The 20,162-nt window shown below is 48.4% G+C and overlaps 1 protein-coding gene across 1 annotated transcript in view; it reads right to left on the reverse strand.

Moving 5' to 3' along the window:
• Positions 1-4,428: 4,428 nt before the first annotated feature.
• Positions 4,429-20,162, reverse strand: part of LOC145356781 (uncharacterized) — a 165,081-nt gene continuing 149,347 nt past the window's right edge. The window contains exons 46-52 of the mRNA XM_080209647.1: positions 15,676-15,814; positions 14,403-14,532; positions 10,107-10,188; positions 7,599-7,713; positions 6,409-6,510; positions 5,387-5,463; positions 4,429-5,253 (exon numbers count right to left, since the gene is read on the reverse strand). Of these exons, the coding sequence (XP_080065773.1) occupies positions 5,169-5,253; positions 5,387-5,463; positions 6,409-6,510; positions 7,599-7,713; positions 10,107-10,188; positions 14,403-14,532; positions 15,676-15,814 (730 nt within the window). The 3' untranslated portion in view covers positions 4,429-5,168. The remainder of the gene's footprint in view (positions 5,254-5,386; positions 5,464-6,408; positions 6,511-7,598; positions 7,714-10,106; positions 10,189-14,402; positions 14,533-15,675; positions 15,815-20,162) is intronic.

Consider the following 20,162-nt stretch of genomic DNA (forward strand, 5'->3'; position numbering starts at 1 on the left):
AGGGTAATGGAAAGAGGATGAATTGAAACATATTCACAGATCATGATGTTACAATTTGAATATGAGCACCGTTTGTTTTGTGAGTTTCCTATATTGAATGAGGGTTATCTAAGGTAATGCACATACTCACATGTGAAGCATTTGATTAATTTTATCTAAATGCTAATTAACTGGGAGTTAATTTCCTGCGAAAAGTTAAGGGCTATGCAGAGTGACAAGGGCGTTACAACAGACGGCAGGATTTTTCCTAGTATTTAGTTATCTGGGGTTACAGGAGTTAAAATGCTTAGAGGAACAAATAAACCATTTGTGCAAATCATGTTATTCATAAACAAAATTTTGCTAAAAATGGGTAAAATGATGGAGGAGTTTTGCTCCACAATTTGTTAAACTGCTATAAAATCATTTCAATTACTTCTTTCTTGTACAAAGAACAAAGAACAAAAACAGCCCAGGAAACAGGCCCTTCGGCCCAACAAGCCCGCGCCGCCATTTTAACATTACCAGTCCGCCCTCCACCCATGACCCTTATCTATGCTTAAGGCATTCCACATTGAGGGCATTGTATTTGGTTACATTGGGCCAGATTTTACCAGTTGGAGGCTAAGTGCTGGATCTGGACATAAAACAGATCTGAGCCTGGAATCCCCGTTCCCATACGCTTTTTGCCAGCTCTGGTCTGGTCTGCACTGTGGGGCAGGGTTTAGCGCTGCTGGAATGAACTGCACATGCGCAGCTTGAAAAAAAACTGAAACAGCACGCCCGGGCGCGAAAGAACAGCAGAGAGAGCCGGGGTGGGGATGAATGGGGGGGAGGATGAGCTGCGATCGGACCCCTCCTGGGAGGGAGCCCACCGCCGCCCCCCCTCCCCACGACCAGACCTCCCCTCGATCAGGCCCCCTGGGAGGCAGGCCCCCCACCCCTGTGATCAGACTGCCCCTCTCCCCTGATCAGACCCCCCCCCCCCAGGGACGCAGGCCCCTCCTCGGCAGAGCACACCCCCAACCTACCTTGACTGCTGCTGTCCCTCCACCATCCTTCTGACCTGCACTCATTGATGTGGAGATGCCGGCATTGGACTGGGGTGAACACAATAAAAAATCTCACAACAGCAGGTTAAAGTCCTGTTGGAGTCCTGTTGGAGTTTAACCTGGTGTTGTGAAACTTCTTACTGCACTCGTTGGACAGCCTGCAGCACCTTCCTGGCCTTCCGCTGGCGTCTGCCGGAGAGGGGGGAGCGGGCTCAGATGGATCTCTGGTCGGGGGGGCTGGGGGTGGTGGAGGATGGGAGGAGGATGGACTTGGGAGAATCTCCACCCCCTCCCCACCAACCAGAGATCCATCTGAGCCACCCCCGCCTCCAGCAGTGGGGGACCATCATCTCCCTCTTTGCACCATGGTGGTCTCTCCCTCTCTCTGCACTGGGGGTGGTCTCTCCCTCTCTCTCTGCACTGGGGGTGGTCTCTCCCTCTCTCTCTGCACTGGGGGTGGTCTCTCCCTCTCTCTGCACTGGGGGTGGTCTCTCCCTCTCTCTGCACTGGGGGTGGTCTCTCCCTCTCTCTCTGCACTGGGGGTGGTCTCTCTCCCTCTCTCTGCACTGGGGGTGGTCTCTCCCTCTCTCTGCACTGGGGGTGGTCTCTCCCTCTCTCTCTGCACTGGGGGTGGTCTCTCCCTCTCTCTGCACTGGGGGTGGTCTCTCCCTCTCTCTGCACTGGGGGTGGTCTCTCCCTCTCTCTCTGCACTGGGGGTGGTCTCTCCCTCTCTCTGCACTGGGGGTGGTCTCTCCCTCTCTCTGCACTGGGGGTGGTCTCTCCCTCTCTCTGCACTGGGGGTGGTCTCTCCCTCTCTCTGCACTGGGGGTGGTCTCTCCCTCTCTCTGCACTGGGGGTGGTCTCTCCCTCTCTCTGCACTGGGGGTGGTCTCTCTCCCTCTCTCTGCACTGGGGGTGGTCTCTCCCTCTCTCTGCACTGGGGGTGGTCTCTCCCTCTCTCTGCACTGGGGGTGGTCTCTCCCTCTCTCTGCGCTGGGGGTGGTCTCTCTCCCTCTCTCTGCACTGGGGGTGGTCTCTCCCTCTCTCTGCACTGGGGGTGGTCTCTCTCCCTCTCTCTGCACTGGGGGTGGTCTCTCCCTCTCTCTGCACTGGGAGTGGTCTCTCTCACTCTCTCTGCACTGGGGGTGGTCTCTCACTCTCTCTGCACTGGGGGTGGTCTCTCCCTCTCTCTCTGCACTGGGGGTGGTCTCTCCCTCTCTCTCTGCACTGGGGGTGGTCTCTCACTCTCTCTGCACTGGGGGTGGTCTCCCCCTCTCTCTCTGCACTGGGGGTGGTCTCTCACTCTCTCTGCACTGGGGGTGGTCTCCCTCTCTCTCTCTGCACTGGGGGTGGTCTCTCACTCTCTCTGCACTGGGGGTGGTCTCTCACTCTCTCTGCACTGGGGGTGGTCTCTCACTCTCTCTGCACTGGGGGTGGTCTCTCACTCTCTCTGCACTGGGGGTGGTCTCTCCCTCTCTCTCTGCACTGGGGGTGGTCTCTCCCTCTCTCTCTGCACTGGGGGTGGTCTCTCCCTCTCTCTCTGCACTGGGGGTGGTCTCTCCCTCTCTCTCTGCACTGGGGGTGGTCTCTCCCTCTCTCTCTGCACTGGGGGTGGTCTCTCCCTCTCTCTGCACTGGGGGTGGCCTCTCCCAGAGCTGAGAGCCCATGTCTCCCAGGCTCCTCAGCAATGCAGCATGAATCTGGAGGTGGGTCACAGAGAGGATAGAAAGCCAGCCCCAGGGGAAGGTGCAGCTGGAATGTTTTTAGCCTGGACCATGGTTAATGTCAACATGTATCTGAAATATCCCTGGTATTTGGTACCAGCTCCAACTGGGCTACTGAAAGATGATCTTCTACCCTCAGTCTGTCGGGATGGTCTCGTGGTCCTGATGATCCCTGGGCCAATATGTCTGCGTCCATGTGTTCAAATAATAACATCTCTGAGCAGCTTTCCCAAGCTCAGGCATTATGTCTCTGAGTGAAATATCCTGAGTGGAGAAGGAGCAGTCGGCAGAATTGTTTAAAGATTATTTTTTATTGCTGTAAAGTTTTTTCAAATGAACAAACATCCAGATTTACCAAAGAAACTGAACTGGAAAGAGTACAATTTGTAAAAAGATGCGGTCTGTGCACAGAGGGCTCAGAACTGAATCTCACCAGACCACAATCACATCTTTACATCGCCCAAATAACAACCTGGTTATAGCTCCAGATTTTAAAAAAACACATCCTATTAAAATGTTGCTGGTGAGATTTGAACTCGATTTCTCTACACCAGGTCCCTGGAGGCCTGTGAGCCACAGGGTAGCTGAAGTGGCCAACTGAAAAGGTCCATGTTAGCTGAGGGGCAAATACTGGCCAGGACACGGGGGAGAAATCCCCTGTTGTTGCCCTGAGGTTTACACAACCAGAGAGGGTCTGGGGCAGAGAGAATGTCCCATTGTAAAAACAGCCAGGGAGGGGCAGTCAGTACTGTGCCTCAGGACCTTCCCCCAGCTCCAGCCTGTACACTACTGGCTAAACAAGGAAACAGGCAAACTGCAGTTAAGTACAATCCTGTGAGTGACACACACCATCAGCACAAACGGGTTTACTTTGAAAACCATCCTGATGTTGAGGCCATTTTAATTCCAGAGGTTGAAATTCCTGGACTCCCTCTGGAAGAAGTTTCTAGTGAATGGTGACCCTTTGAATGTCTCCACGCAAAGAGGGATGATTCTCCGACCTTCCCGCACCTGGCACGGATCGCACTGATCCCGCAGAATAGCATGAGCTTAAAAACCATTCTGCCCCCAGATGAGAATCACTACTGATCTCCACCAGTGGAGACCTGGCACGATGGCCACACCAAGGGGCTCGGAGACCAGTCAAGCCCCCAGGTAGCCAGGACATGGCCTGGTGGTGCTCACTGGGCAATGCCTACTTGGCAGTGCTCACTGGATGCCCTAGCAGTGCCAGTCTGGTACCGACAGTGTGCTGAGGCAGTGCTAAGGAGGTGGGGCCTGAGTGGGGTGATGGTGTAGGGGGGAGGGGCAGGGTCATGCAGGGATGGATCATGTCAGATATCAGGGGTCATGATGGGGACATGTTGGGGATCAGGCAGGGGAATCCATTGGGAAGGCCCCAGTGCCGGTGACCCGCACTGAGCACAGGGGGAGCATGTTATCCATGAGGTGGGGGTCCCAATGTCCCGCTGGGGAGGGAGGAATTCTGACAGTGAGGGATTGCAGCACCCTTCCAAAATAGCCCCTGAATGCTCGAAAATGGTTTCATCAGCGTGTTTACCCCCACCCCTCCCCAACCCCTCCACCCCTCCCCAACCCCTCCACCCCCACCCAGCCCCTCCACCCCCACCCCACACCAACACAAAACTCCCAGCTTTCCAAAAAAAAGTGTGTTTTGTTGGGGGAAGGATTGCAATGCCCAAGGTACCAGTACAGTAACCTCACCATAGTAACACTTGGTTATTTTTGGGAAAATTCCACAATTATATTTTTTTGATGTGTTAACATCCATGTCCCATATGAGGCAAAAGCTGTAAACAGGCTGGATACACACAGGAGGTTACTATTTACACTGTGCTTACTCTCAGTGAATTCTCTGTAATACTGAACTGCAAATAACTCTCCATTTTTAAATTTATTCCTGGGACCTGGGTTTCGCTGGTTGGGCCGGCATTTGTTGCCCATCCCAAGCTGCCGTTGGACTGCATGTCTCGCTCGGCCATTTCACAGGGCAGTTGAGAGAGAACCACATTGCTGTGGCTCTGGAGTCACATGTAGGCCAGACCAGGTAAGGGCGGCAGATTTCCTTCCCTAAAGGACATTAGTGAGCCCGATGGGTTTTTCCAACAATCAACAATGGTTTCATCATCATCAGTAGATTCTTAATTTTTTATTGAATTCCAATTCCACCATTTGTTGTAGCTGGATTCAAACCCAGAACATTAGCTGAGTTTCTGGATTAAGAGTTTAGCGATAATAGCACTAGGCCATCGCCTAGTTTGATGATCGCATAGATGATGTTTGGATTCAAAATAAACTCCGTTTTGGCAGGATATTCTGGATTGATGGGGTAAGAGTCTGAGGGGGTGGTATGACAAGATGGTACGCACTGAAAGGCAGGGTGGTACAGGGTGCTACGTGCAGCAATTCCCCTTCTTTGTAGGCTGTTTCGCTATCTCCACCGTCTTTTTAATCTTCTCCTCCTGCTGTCTGAGTGACCTGTAAAGGGACGTGGAGAGATGGCAGTAAATAGAGCAGACAGCCCTGGGCAAGCACTCAGATAAAAGACCAACAAAAAAACAGAAAAAATAACGCCAAGCAACAATAATATTTCCCACAATTCCTCACTCACCTTGCCAGGTGCACCATGGGAGTGTTAATGTTGTGACCAGTACAGGCGCTGCATTCATAGAACAAGATGTTGTTCTCCTGGAGAGAGAGAGGGACAGGGTGGGGGGTGAGAATAGGTTCTGGTTTATTGTCACGACGTGTAGTCATTAGCAAAAGACATGACTTGACAAACTATTGCAAAGGTTGCTCAGAGACCTCCTCCTCCAGCCTTTGTACAACATACCGAGTCACTTCATGTCAATGAAGCCAGTGTAACGAGACTCCCAGCAGCAAATTTTATTTTTAATTTAATTTTTCACGGGATGGGGGCTGTGTGACTCCTAATTTCCCTTGGCGAGGTGGTGATGAGTTGCGGTGGAAAGCACAGCGCTGTTAGGATTTGGACCCAGTCAGGTGGCAGTGAGTGGTCTTGGGGTGGGGGGGTGATGGTGTTCCCATATACCTTCTCCTTCGCAGTGGTAAGGATCACTGGTTTGGACGGTGGTGTTTTTAAAAAAATCTTTCACAGGATATGAGCATCGCTGGCAGGGTCATCCCTAATTGCCCTTAAACCGAGTAGCTTGAACCATACTGCTGTGTCGCATGTAGGCCAGACAAAGTAAGGATGGCAGATTTCATTCCCTTACTGAGTCAAGCTTTCAATTCCAGATTTTATTAATTGAATTTAAATTCCACCAGCTGCCGTGGTGGGATTTGAACCAGGGTCCCTCAGAAATTTGCCTGAGCCTCTGGATTACTAGTCTAATGACATTACCATTCCATTACCACTTCCCCTGGAAGATGAATGCTCTCTCTCATAATGGTAATCACAGCCAGTCCACAAAGGTCACCGTGTGACCTCTGTTGACAACACTGCATGTGGATAACTCCAAACAAGAGCCTCCCAGCACACACCAGCTCAGCTTGCTCTTGGAGAATATTGATGTCAGCCCCTTTAACAGGGCAATGCTGGTGCAGGGAACATTGCTTCAGTGACCACAGGGACTGGAGGCCACACTGGTGCTGTGGACAATAGGCACTGACCTGGGCAAGTTGCTCGCCCTCTGCCGTGGAGACCTGGCGTTGAGAATTGTCATCCGTCTTATTACCCAGGAGAAGAACGCTGATATTGTCAGCTGCTATCTCCTAAAGGAGAGAGAAATGGAAGGAGAGAGATTAATGGAGAAAGATCTGGAAAGAGAGAGGGAGAGAGAGAGAGGAAAATAAGAGTGCAAAGTGGAGAAATGAAGACATGGAGGGAGAGATGGAGGGAGAGAGAGAAAGGGAGATGAAGGCAGAGAGATAGAAAGGAAGGAAGAAATGGAAGGAGAGAGTGTTGGAGGGAGAGAGAGAGATGTGGGCGGTGAATGGGTGAGAGAGAGAGAAACAGAGATGGGGAAGTGAAAAATAGAAGAGGAGAGGGAGGGAAAGAGAGAGAGTGAGAGTGCAAGATTTGACTTGTTATTTATAAATGAGCTTTGCAATAACAAATCATAGAATCCTTACCGTACATTCGGCCCATTGAGTGATGATAAATGATAATTACAATCCTGCAATCCCCCCTCTGCCAGCACCCAGTCTTTGATAACCCTTTGATAATCATTTTCTTCAGCTCAGCACTGGGAAGAGTAAAGTTAATGTGCCCTCTTGTTACAAACACTGTCTCACACAATCAGAATTGTTAGGGTGTAGAAGGATACCATTCAGTGTGTCATGCCTGCACCAGTTCCTCAAATGAGCATCATGATTTAGTGTCATTTCTCTGCCTTTTCCCCCATATCCCGGCACATTGTTTCTATTTAAATAACCATCCAATGCCTCGATTGAATCTGCCTGCACCATACTCCCAGGCAGCGCATTTCAGACCCAAAAAAGTTTTTTCACCTATCACATTAAATCTGTGCTCTCTCCTTCTCCATCCTTGTCTGAGTGGCAGTGATTTCTCCTGATCTACTCCAGTCCCTCATGATTTTGAATTGGTCCCTGCACACCAGGATCTAGATCATTAATATATCAGGATAAGTGACGGTCCCAACACCAACTCCCTGGGTAACACTGACAGTGAAACCTTGCAAATCCAAACTCTCACGGAATAGACAGATTGATGTCAGTAAGTAGTGGATGGGATGTCTTCAGGACCATCAGTCACTCGATCACAATCTTTCCTGAGGCTCAGAGAGTTCTGATCCAAAGCATGCTGGGTACTAAAGGCCCAGAATTCCACAGCTTCTTACCTTGACACAGGTCAACCAGTAACGCACTTGAGTGAAAGAGCTTGGGGATGTAATGTCGTACATCACGATCACCCCATCGGCCTTCCTGAAGAACTGCTTGGTCACACTGCGGAATCTGTGAGGAGATGGTAAATGACCAATCAGAGGCATGGACTACACACCAGATAGGCCTGTGGCAGCCAATCACTGAAAGGGTGGGAGGGTCACATGACCCTCATTAATTTGTTTCTTTATCCTGTGTGGGCGCTTTCTGGAGACAGGAAGCAGGAGGGGAACAAGCAGAGAGTTAATGCAAAGCCCAGCGAACTTGCCATGAGTGTGGGAACTTCAACCCACACGGTACCAGGGTTCATAGTGTCACTGAGTGATTTTCAACACTCAGAGAGAGGGAGGTTGAACATCTAGAGACTGTGGCCTGTATTGGGTTCCAATATAGAGGCAAAAAGAGGGATGAGGTCCTGCAGGAAAAGTTTAGAGAGCTAAGAAAGAAACTAACAAGTAGGACGTCAGTAATCTCTGTCTTACTCTTGCTGCAGGAGTGAGGCTCGAAATAGGCAAGCAGAGCAAACCTGTGTGTGTCTGGAGAGATGATGAGGGGAGGTAGGGTGTTAAAGATTCCTGAGACATCGAGGCCTGGCTCCGAGGGAGGTGTGTAGACAAGCCTGTCACATCTCAATAAAGCCGGACCTACCCAAACAGGGTGGTTTGCTACTGCTGTTAGGGAGTGCTTAAAGCAACTTAGAAGCGTGGCAGGGACGAGGCAGGAATATTAGGAAGAAGAAACAAGATTGAACAAAGGATTGAGAAAAGTAGATAGCCTTCGAATGAGAAAAGGTAAAGAATTTAAGTAGGTCTAAATTAGTTTTACAATGCAGGTAAACACACAAATCGTGGTAATTCAGGCTGGTGAGCTGCAAGTGGAAATAACCAGAATGGGAGATTATGTTGTGGTGTGTGGCAGTGTGGCCCTCTCAGAGAGTGCTGTCTGAGAGCCATGTGATCGGGCCAGACCCTATGGATTGTCAAGGTGGGAAGCTAAGCCAATCAGGAGTGAGGATGCACCCCTCAAGTTTTTTTTAATCATGTTCTCTGCAGTTATCAGCAGTTTTGGTTTCCTTGCTGCTGGGCTGTCTGCCAGAAGTCCTTTTATTGCTGCTTCAAGGCTTAAATGGGGTTTTGTTTATTTTGACTCTGGGCCTCAGGTACTTTCTGGGATCTTTGATGACCTTGCATTGTGAGGGGGAAGATTGTTAAAGTTAAAGTTTACTTATTAGTCACAAGTAGGCTTACATTAACATTGCAATTAAGTTACTGTGAAATTCCCCTAGTCACCACATTCTGGCACTTGTTCGGTACACGGAGAGAATTTAGTGTGGCCAATGCACCTAACTAGCACGTCTCTGGGCTGTGGGAGGAAACCGGAGCGCCCAGTTGAAAGCCACACAGACATGGGGAGATGGTGCAAACTCCACACAGATAGTGACCCAAGCCAGGAATCAAACCCAGGTCACACCTAGTGCTGTGAGGCAGCAGTGCTAACCACTGTGCCACCGTGCCATCCAAGTCACAGTCAGACGGTTCCTTCCCAGAAGAATTCAAGGACTTTCTTTCAGTTTTGGTTTTAGAATCAGAAGCTGCCCTGATTGTTGAGTGGCAGTCACTTTTTCTCCCCCTCTCTCTCCCTGGTATTATAGATTCTGCTGGCAAACTGGAAGGTTTCCTGGGGTGAAAGTCTGCTGTGGGCTTGTCTAGAATCTCTCTCTCCCTGGTGTTTTGGGAAGCTGTTCTGACTTCAAACTAGTCTGTGTGTATATTAGGAGGGCTGCTGGAAATTACAAGGCTGGGAAGTCAGAGTTTCAATTCTCCAACCAAAGAACTAAGTTCCAGCATCATGTGAGCATTTGTATTTTCTGTGCTAAACTTGTGGCAAGAGTTTTGTATAGAGAAGTTTGTTTGATTGAAACATTTCCTATATTCATTAAGGGTTATACAATATCATGGTGGGGTTTTTTTGTTTGTATTCCTTATTGCTAATTTTCTTTCTACGCATATTAGCTGTATTCTTAAATAAACTTTGTTTGATAAAAGCTCCCTAGTGGGTCATTTGAATTACACTTGAAGTGAAACATACCATTCTTATCCTAGCCAAATTCAAATTGTAAAACTTATGATCCAGGCAGACTTCATAAAACACTTTGGAGTTTCTGACCTGAATTATAACACGGTGAGGAAAAATTTTCAAAGTCATTGGGGAATGCAGTTCACAGCCAGAGAGGAAGGAGACTTGAGCATCAAGAATACGATGAGATAAGGTACATACACACATTACAAAGCCTTTGATTGGAAAAACTGAATCATTTGACCCAGAAGTGGGTAAGTCAATGTGTTAATAGGGACAGTAACTATTAACACTCTGACCCCATGAGTCACCTTTCACTGGTTACATTTTCTCTTGCCTCTTAGACATTGCCTGTTGAATGAACTGCAGTCTCCTCAGATCCCACTCACCGTTCCTGTCCGGCAGTGTCCCACAGCTGGAGAGCAATGTGTCTGTTGTCCACAGTCAGTGTCTTCACTTGGTAGTCGATCCCTGCAGTGATGGAGGAAGAGGTCAGCTGTGTGCAGTGAGGGAAGGTCAGAGGGTTCACCCGATCATCTCTGAGGGACATCTCCTCCATCGCAGGCTGTGACCCATAGAGTGATTGCTACAGCAGCTCCAAAGTTGCTATCATCAGTAAACTTCTATATTTTATTTTGTATAACTGTGGTAATGTGACCCCTTTAAGAGGGTGATCCCTGAGGGTCATGTGATCAGACTGGACCCTATGGAGAGGCAGCGCAGGACGCAGAGCCAATTGGGATAAAGGGCATGCATTCCGGATCAGGGAGGAATCTCTGTTGGAGCCAGGGAGGAGGAGAGAGTGGATGGTCATCACAGTTCTGTTATAGCCTGGATTGTACATATATAAATGTTAATAAATCAGTTATAACTTGAAGCCAAGATTCACATTTGACTACACTGGTGATGAGGAAAATCTTTGTTAATCTTTGGGAGATCACAATGCACTATTAGAGGGGAAGGAGAGTGATCGTCAAAGCTACGGAGATACAGGTACACACACCATATAAAAATGCCTTTAACTGAGCTGTTTGACCCAGAAGTTGAGAAGTTGGGGACAGTATATCGAGGGGCTGTGCTATTTCTTTGTATCCAAGGAGTTCACAGCAGAGAAAGAATGAAAGATCATACTACTCAATTATACACTCTAGTGAGAAGTTTAACCTCGCCTGACACTCCATGCACAAAGGGGGCGATCGTATCAGAAGAATTCTAAGAGCTGAATAAGCGTGAAAATGGGAGATAATTGCACCCATTTTTTGGATAAGCTTCCAGATGCAATCATACAGCACTTTGAGAAACAAATTAGACAAAACGTGATTCTCGCCAGTAGGCGGAATCCATTCATGTCGGGAAGCCAGTGTTGAGCCTGAGGGGTGCCACTGTGCAAGTGCCCCAATCTCCCAGTGCACTGTGTACAAGTTTACATAGTGCAGCGGGAGATCTGCCACTGCTGGACATTGCCCCACCCACCCTGTGATCCCCTCCCCGATTGCTCCCCCAGCTAATCCCCCTCCCCGGCTGATTGCTGGCCCCGATTCTCTCCCCCGGCTCAGTGGGCAGTAAAAAGTCTCACAACACCAGGTTAAAGTCCAACCAAATTATTTGCTAGTAAACTCACAAGCTTTCAGGGTTTGCCCCTTCATCAGGTGAATGGAGAGTTCTGGCCTCAGACAGAGCATATAACTTCTGTCTGAGGCCAGAACTCTCCATTCACCTGACGAAGGGCCTAACCCTGAAAGCTTGTGAGTTTACTATCAAATAATTTGGTTGGACTTGAACATGGTGTTGTGAGACATCTTACTGTGTTTACCCCAGTCCAACGCCGGCATCTCCACATCAGTGGGCAGTGTCAGAGTCCCAGGCTGGCTGTGCCCAAGAGGTACTGCTCAGCCCTGTCCCCGACAGCCCAGGGGGTTTCAATTGCCTCTGGTCCCACCGGTGAGGCTATCGCGTTAGGTTCCCATTGGTAGAGAACATCAGTAATTCTCACCAGTGAAGATCTCCCCAGTGGGACTGTTAAGGCAAGTGAGCATGGACACTCAGGTCCAGTACTCAGTAATGATATTATAATCATCTCATAAATATTTAAATAAACCGCACGCTCAGGAATTGTGCTGACAGAATGAGGTTGGTGACATCGTGAGAGGTCAGAAAATAGATGTGGACCCAGCTTTTCATCTCTCGCCCTATCTTACCAGCTCACCACACTGATCAATGGATATGGTGGACCTGTAAGATCACCCCCAAAGCCTATTGACAGCAGAGTCAAAATGGTCAAAGATCATTTTAACCCTTGACCTTGAGTCATCACGTTAAGGTGTAAGTTTCATTGCGCAGCCCGGGAGCCGGGGGGGGGGGGGGGGGCGGGGTCGGGGGACGGGGATGGGAGGGGTCCTGATATCACACTCACCCTCCCATTCCGTGAACCTCCATTCTGTTAGCGATAGGGAGGGGCGAGGAGGTGGATAGACTTGGAAATAAGGAAGAGGATTTTAAAATCTGGACATTGGCCAAGTGGAGGTGAATTGAGGTGAATGAGCAGCAGTGATAGGTGAACAGGTGTGGGAAAGGTTACACACAGCAGTGTTCTCCATGACCTTTCATTTCCAAATGTGGGAATCCATCCAGGAATATTCGGGTATATAGATAAGGGTTTCAGCAGCAGGTCAGCGGAAGCAGGAAGGAGTTGGGAGCTAGAGGGGCAGTCTCTGTGATAGTGCAGATACAATAAGAAGTCTCACAACACCAGGTTAAAGTCCAACAGGTTTACTTGGTAGCAAAAACCATTAACTTTCGAAGCGCTGCTCCTTCAGTTCACAAACGGGGTATATAAAGACACAAACTCAATTTACAGAATAATAGTTGGAATGTGAGTCTTTACGCGTAATCAAATCTTTAAAAGGTACAGACAATGTGAGTGAAGAGAGGGTTAAGCACATGTTAAAGAGATGTGTATTGTCTCTTCACCGCACAGGATCTTCAACCGATGCTATACACTAGATAGATCGATGACATTTTCTTCCTTTGGACTCATGGTGAACAATCACTGAAACAATTCTATGATGACATCAAGTTCCATCCCACCATCAGGCTCACCATGGACTACTCTCCGGAATCAGTTACATTCTTGGACACACAAATCTCCACCAAGGATGGTTACCTCAGCACCTCACTGTTCCGCAAGCCCATGGATAACCACATGTTGCTCCACTTCTCCGGCTTCCATTCTAAACACATTAAAGAAGCCATTCCCTACGGACAAGCCCTCCGTATACACAGGATCTGCTCAGATGAGGAGGATTGCAACAGATACCTCCAGACGCTGAAAGATGCCCTCATGAGGGCAGATATGACACTCGACTCATCGATCGATAGTTCCGACGCGCCACAGCAAAAACTGCACTGACCTCCTCAGAAGACAAACACGGGACATGGAGAACAGAGTATCCTTCGTCGTCCAGTACTTCCCCAGAGTGGAGAAGCTACGACATCTTCTCTGGAGTCTTCAACTTGTCATTGATGAAGACGAACATCTCGCCAAGGCCATCCCCACACCCCCACTTCTTGCCTTCAAACAACCGCACAACCTCAAACAGGCCATTGTTCGCAACAAACTACCCAGCCTTCAGGAGAACAGTGACCACAGCACCACACAACCCTGCCAGGGCAACCTCTGCAAGACATGCTGGATCATCGACATGGATGTCATCATCACACGTGAGAACTCCATCCACCAGGTACACAGTACATACACTTGCAACTCGGCCAATGTTATCTACCTGATACGCTGCAGGAAAGGATGCCCCAAAGCACGGTACATTGGGGAGACCATGCAGACGCTACGACAACGGATGAATGAACATCGCTCGACAATCACCAGGCAAGACTGTTCTCTTCCTGTTGGGGAACATTTCAGCGGTCACGGGCATTCGGCCTCTGGTCTTCGGATAAGCGTTCTCCAAGGCAGCCTTCAGGACATAAGACAGCGCAGAGTCGCTGAGCAGAGACTGATAACCACGTTCCGTACGCATGAGGACGGCCTCAACAGGGATCTTGGGTTCATGTCACACTATCTGTAACCCCCGTGACTTGCCTGGGCTTGCAAAATCTCACTAACTGTCCTGTCTGGAGACAATACACGTCTCTTTAACCTGTTCTTAACCCTCTCTCCAATCACATTGTTTGTACCTTTAAGACTCGATTACCTGTAAAGACTCGCATTCTAACCATTATTTTGTAAATTGAGTTTGTGTCTTTGTATGCCCTGTTTGTGAACTGAAATCCAACTCACCTGATGAAGGAGCAGCACTTCAAAAGCTAGTGGCTTTTGCTACCAAATAAACCTGTTGGACTTTAACCTGGTGTTATGAGACTTCTCACTGTGTTTACCCCAGTCCAACACCGGCATCTCCACACCATAGTGCCGATAACCAGCTGTAAACTCAGCTCAGGAGCAGAGATTGTGACAGGAACTAAAGGCAATGGCTTCACTCTACCCCATGTTTAATTGGGCAACGTTTGCTTTTCCAGTACTGGATGTTGAACAAGCAGTCTGATCATTTTAACAGAGGAATCTATGACTCGGGGGTATCTGTACCACACACTCAGACCCGGGCTGTACAGCGCAAGATTTCTCCTTTAACACATTAGTGCTTGTGTAAGTGATGCAGTGGTTGCCATACCTACTGTGGATGATAAGCCAGGCTCAAACTTATTGTCACAGAAACGCTGGATGAAGGATGTTTTTCCGGCATAGGCATCCCCAACAAACATGATGTTGTAGAGATGGTCGGGATCCTTGCTGCTTCCTGCCTGTCGAAGGGGAGGAGAGAGTTCTAGTGAATGGGAATCTCATGTTCAATTCACTGTCTTACTCAGAGGAACAGCCACAATTGGCTGCAGCCCGAGGTCATTCCATACAGGGTGATGCCTGGGGAAACACAGATCACAGCAAGCTCAACAGTTCCAGCAACCTGCTGTCAGTCAGAGGCCAAACACCTACAACTATGCCTGATTTCCACAGCGAGATAAGACTGTATAGTTTATATCTCAGCTCACCCTCCCTTCAACCCTCGTCACCAGGAATTCCCAATTTAACATCAAACAAGGTGCAATCCCAGTCATTGGCCAAGTCAACTGAACTGAACATACTCCAACTCACATCCAGTCCAGAAGGCAGAGAGAGCTCAGGGATGACAGCCAGATCCCAGAGGAGAAAGGGCTGTGATAAACTCAGATTGTGTGATATTTAACAGTGCAATAATCTCAGACAGTGTATGAGCATCCCAGACAGACAATGCAATAACTCCAGACAGTGTGAAACCCCAGACAGACAATGTGATAATCCCAGACAACGTGAACATCCCAGACAATGTGAACATCCCAGACAATGTGAACATCCCAGACAATGTGATAATCCCAGACAATGTGATAATCCCAGACAATGTGAACATCCCAGACAATGTGATAATCCCAGACAATGTGAACATCCCAGACAGACAATGCAATAACTCCAGACAGTGTGAACTCCCAGACAGACGTGATAATCCCAGACAATATGAACATCCCAGACAGACAATGCAATAATCCCAGACAGTGCCTGAACTCCCAGAAAGTGTGAACATTCCAGGCAGTGTGAGAGTATCCCAGGCAGTGTGAACACCTAGACAAACAATGTGATAATCCCAGACAGTGTGAACATCCCAGACAGACAATGAGATAATCCCAGACAGTGTGTGAACATCCCAGACAGACAATGTGATAATCCCAGACAGTGTGTGAAGATCCCGAGCAGTGTGAGTATCCTGACAGCAGGATAACTCCTCTTCTCCTGAGGGCAGCTAGAAATACAGAGAGTTGCTGCTGCTGCTCTGACAGTAGCGAAGCCTCGATCCTAGGCCCAGCCGCCTCTTTGATTAGCTCTGCTGCTCCGTCTCTTGCTGAAGTTGCTGTTACCTCATAATCGCCTGTCGCCATAGTCACATCCTGTCCTTCGACCCTCAGGTGAAGGGGCCCAGGATCCTCTCCTTGGGAGGCCGCTTGGCTGGAGGTGTTGTGAGTCACACGGCGTCGGATGGAGCGAGTTCGCTGAAGTCTGTGGAGCAGGAATGACAGAAGGAGAATGGCGTTACTTTGCAAGCCACACAGTTCAATCGAGTCACTACAAAAACAAGATGATCCATTCATCTTCCACCTTGATATCAAATATGGACACAACAAAGGAGGTCCAGCCCTGTCGACCCTCCTAAGTCCTCCTGACTAACATCTGGGGGCTTGTGCCAAAATTGGGAAAGCTGTCTCACAGACGAGCCTGACATAGTCATTCTCACAGAATCAGACCTTCCAGACAATGGCCCAGAAACCACATTATCACCCTTGGATATGTCCTGTCCAGCAGGACAGACCCAGCAGAGGTGGTGGCACAGTGGTATACAGTCAGGAGGGAGGTTCCCTGGGAGTCCTTAACACTGACTCCAGACCCCATGAAGTCTCATGGCACCAGGTTAAACATGAGCAAGGGAACCTTAGAGTGATTACCATTGGCACCCCCTCTGCTGCCTCAGTTGATGTATCAGTGCTGTTCCATGTTGGACACCACTTGGAGGAAGAACTGTAGCTGGCCAGGGCACACAACGTACTCTGGATGGGGGACCTCACTGTCCATCAACAAGCCCAGATCAGTAATAAAAACAATGCAGCTTAGGAGCAGGAGCAGGCCATTTAGCCCTTTGAACCTGTTCGCCCATTCAATAAGATACTGGTTGATCTGATAGTGGTCTTAACTCCACTTTCCCCACAGCCATTGGCCCCCTTGTCGATCAGGAGTCAGTGTAACTCAGCCTTGAATAAATTCAATGACCCAGCTCCCACTGCTCTCTGAGGGAGAGAATCCCACAGACTCACAACCCTCTGAAAGAAACAAATCCTCCTCATCTCCATCGTATTTTCAAACCCAGTTCCCCTGGTTCTAGTCTCTCCCACTGGAGGAAACATCCTCTCTGTTAAATCCCCTCAGGATATTTTATATTTTAATAAAACCGCCTCTCATTCTTCTAAACTCCAATGGGGACCGACCTGCTCAACTTTTCCTCATAAGGTAAGCCCCTCACCCCAGGAATGAGTCGAGTGAAGCTTCTGTGAACTGCTTCCAACACAAAGCTTCAAACAAGGAGGTTAAAAACTCTCTCAAATGGTAACAGTACTATTGCCCAGGCTGTGTCCTGAAGGAGGTATCTACCAGAGGGATCTAACAGGGGAGGGTCACCTATCTGCTCTCATTTCAATCAATCAACTGTCACAGATGCATCGATCCATTTCAGCATTGATAGGGTGAACTGGGACAGGTTATTAAAATTCATTTACAGGATGTGGGTATCACTGGCTGGGTCAGCATTTATTGCCCATCCCTCATTGCCATTGAACACCAGTGTATATAATACGCCTGGAGATCAAATTCCATATTCACATTGAGGATTTCATCCAGCTCAGATAAACCATACCTCGAGTCAAGGCGTAACGAACTGTAATCCGCAGACCCAGCCCAAAGCTCTGGGGACACGGGTTCAAATCCCATCACTGCAGCCAGAGCAATTTAAATCCAATGAATAAATCTGAATTGAAAGCTAGTCTCAGTAACGGCAACCATGAAACCATCACTAACTCCTGCAAAAACTCAACTGCTTCACTACACTAACGTCCTTTCGGGAAGGAAATCTGCCATCCTTACCTGGTCTGGCCTACACGGGACTCCAGAGACACAGCAATGTGATCGATTCTTAACTGCCCTGTGAAACAGTCGAGCAAGACACTCAGTTCAAGGGCAGTTAGGGATGGGCAATAAATGCTGGCCCAGCCAGTGACACCCACTTCCCTAAAGGAATTTTAAAAACTTTTATCCACACAAAATAAACCCACCCTGCCAATGGCCGTTCTGTCTTCACAATCATCAGTAAAGTCATCAATCAACAACAACTTGGATTTGTACATAGCACCTTTACAGTAGTAAAATGTCACAAGGTGCTTCATAAAGACAACATTAAACAAAGTGTTTCTGCAAACTTCAAGTTTCTAGGCATCCAAATCACCAACAACCTGTCCTGGTTCCCCCCCACAATGCTGACATTATAGTTAAGAAAGCCCACCAATGCCTCTACTTTCTCAGGGGACTAAGGAAATTTGGCATGGCAGCTACGACTCTCATCAACGTTTACAGATGTAGCATAGAAAACATTCTTTCTGATTGTATCACAGCTTGGTATGGGCTCCTGCTCTGTCCAAGGCTGCAAGAAACTACAAAAGGCCGTGAATGTAGCCCAGTCCATCACTCAAACCAGCCTCCCATCCATTGACCCTGTCTACACTTCCCACTGCCTCGGAAACGCAGCCAGCACAATCAAGGACGCCACACACCCCAGACATTCTCTCTTCCACCTTCTTCCGTCGGGAAAAAGATACAAAATCTGCGGTCAGGTACCAACTGACTCAAGAACAGCTTCTTCCCTGCTACCATCAGACTTTGATATGGATCTACCTAATATTAAGTTGATCTTTCTCTACACCCCAGCTTTGACAGAAACACTACATTCTGCACTCTCTTCTTTCCTTCTCTATGTACAGTATGCTTTGTCTGTATAGCGTGCAAGAAACAATACTTTTCACTGTGTACTAATATATGTGACAATAATAAATCAAATCAAATCAAATCAAATGATAGAGGTATAAGGACAGATGGACAAATGTGCATCGCAGAGGTAGAGTTTAAGAAGAATCTTAAAGGGAAGGAAAGAGGTAGGGAACATAAGAACATAAGAAATAGGAGCAGGAGTCGGCCATCTAGCCCTTCGAGCCTGCCCCGCCATTCAATAAGATCATGGCTGATCTGTAGTGGCTCAGTTCCACTTTCCTGCTTTCTCCCCATAACCCTTAATTCCCTTGTCTATCAGAAACCTATCTACAGGGAAGGAATTCCAGAGTTGAAAGTCCTGAAACAGAAGGTATGGCTGCCAATGTGGAAATGTTAAAAGCAGGGCTGCTCCAGAGGCTGGAATCAGAGGAGATACCACAGGAGATCTAAGGCTGGAGGAGATTACAGTAATCTCTAAACTGTCTATGCTTTATATGCTCCGTCTGAGGCCAGAACTCTCCATTCACCTGACGAAGGGACTAACCCCGAAAGCTTGTGAGTCTATTATCAAATAAATCGGTTGGACTAAAACCTGGTGTTGTCAGACTTTTTACGGAGATTACAGAGACAGGGAGAGGTGAGGCCACAGAGTGACAAGTAATATTATCCCAACTCAAGTGCCAGGTAATGACCATCTGCAACAAGAGAGGATCTACCCATTGCTCCTTGACAGTCAATGGCACTATCATCGCTGAATCCCCCCACTATCATCATCCTGGGGGTTACCACTGACCAGAAACTGAACTGGATCAACCACACTGGACTGGTCAGTTAGACAAGTGACTGAGTATGGAGTGAGGGTGGACAGGAAGTTAATCAAATACACAGAGTTGATGATGGCATTTCACTTTTTGTGCTGATCCTGTGTTTGGAACACAGGAGGGGAGGGGAGATGTTAAAGTCAGTGAACTGAGCCCAGGAACCCAGGTGAATGCTCTGGGAGTCACAGATTCAAATCCCAATGGTGACACGGGCAGCACGGTAGCACAGTGGTTAGCACTGCTGCCTCACAGCTCCAGGGACCTGGGTTCGATTCCCAGCTCGGGTCACTGTCTGTGTGGAGTTTGCACATTCTCCTTGTGTCTGCGTGGGTTTCCTCCGGGTGCTCCGGTTTCCTCCCACAGTCCAAAGACGTGCGGGTTAAGTTGATTGGTCATGTTAAATTGCCCCTTAGTGTCCTGAGAGGTATAGGTCAAAGGGATTAGGGGGTAAATGTGTAGGGATGAAAGGAGGGTAGGGCCTGGGTAGGATTGTGGTTGGTGCAGACTCGATGGGCCGAGTGGCCTACTTCTGCACTGTAGGGTTCTATGATTCTATGATTTAAACTCAGTTAATACATCTGGAATCTAAAGCCAGTCTCAGTAGCGGTGACAATCACAGATTATTATAAAAACCCAGCTGGTTCACCCCAGCCTAGCCTACACGTGACCTCAGACCCAGAGTCATGTGGCTGACTCTTAACTGCCCCCCAAAATGGTCAGCAAGGGGTAATAAGGAATGGGCAACAAACGTTGGCTTTCATCCCATGAAAGAATAAGTTGAAAAGAAACGTCATGACTGACCTCTCCCTCCGTGCAAGTATGACTTCACACAGCCTGGGGTAACCCAGAACCCTCCATTTAAAAGGTCACACTTGTACGGAGGCTCACACTCATACTCGCGCAGTGGGTCACACTCGCACAGAGGCTCACACTCGTACTCGCGCAGTGGGTCACACTCGCACAGAGGCTCACACTCATACTCGCGCAGTGGGTCACAC

This window comes from Carcharhinus amblyrhynchos, chromosome 22 (assembly GCF_965287045.1).
Source record: "Carcharhinus amblyrhynchos chromosome 22, sCarAmb.v2.hapA, whole genome shotgun sequence".
Lineage (NCBI taxonomy): Eukaryota > Metazoa > Chordata > Chondrichthyes > Carcharhiniformes > Carcharhinidae > Carcharhinus > Carcharhinus amblyrhynchos.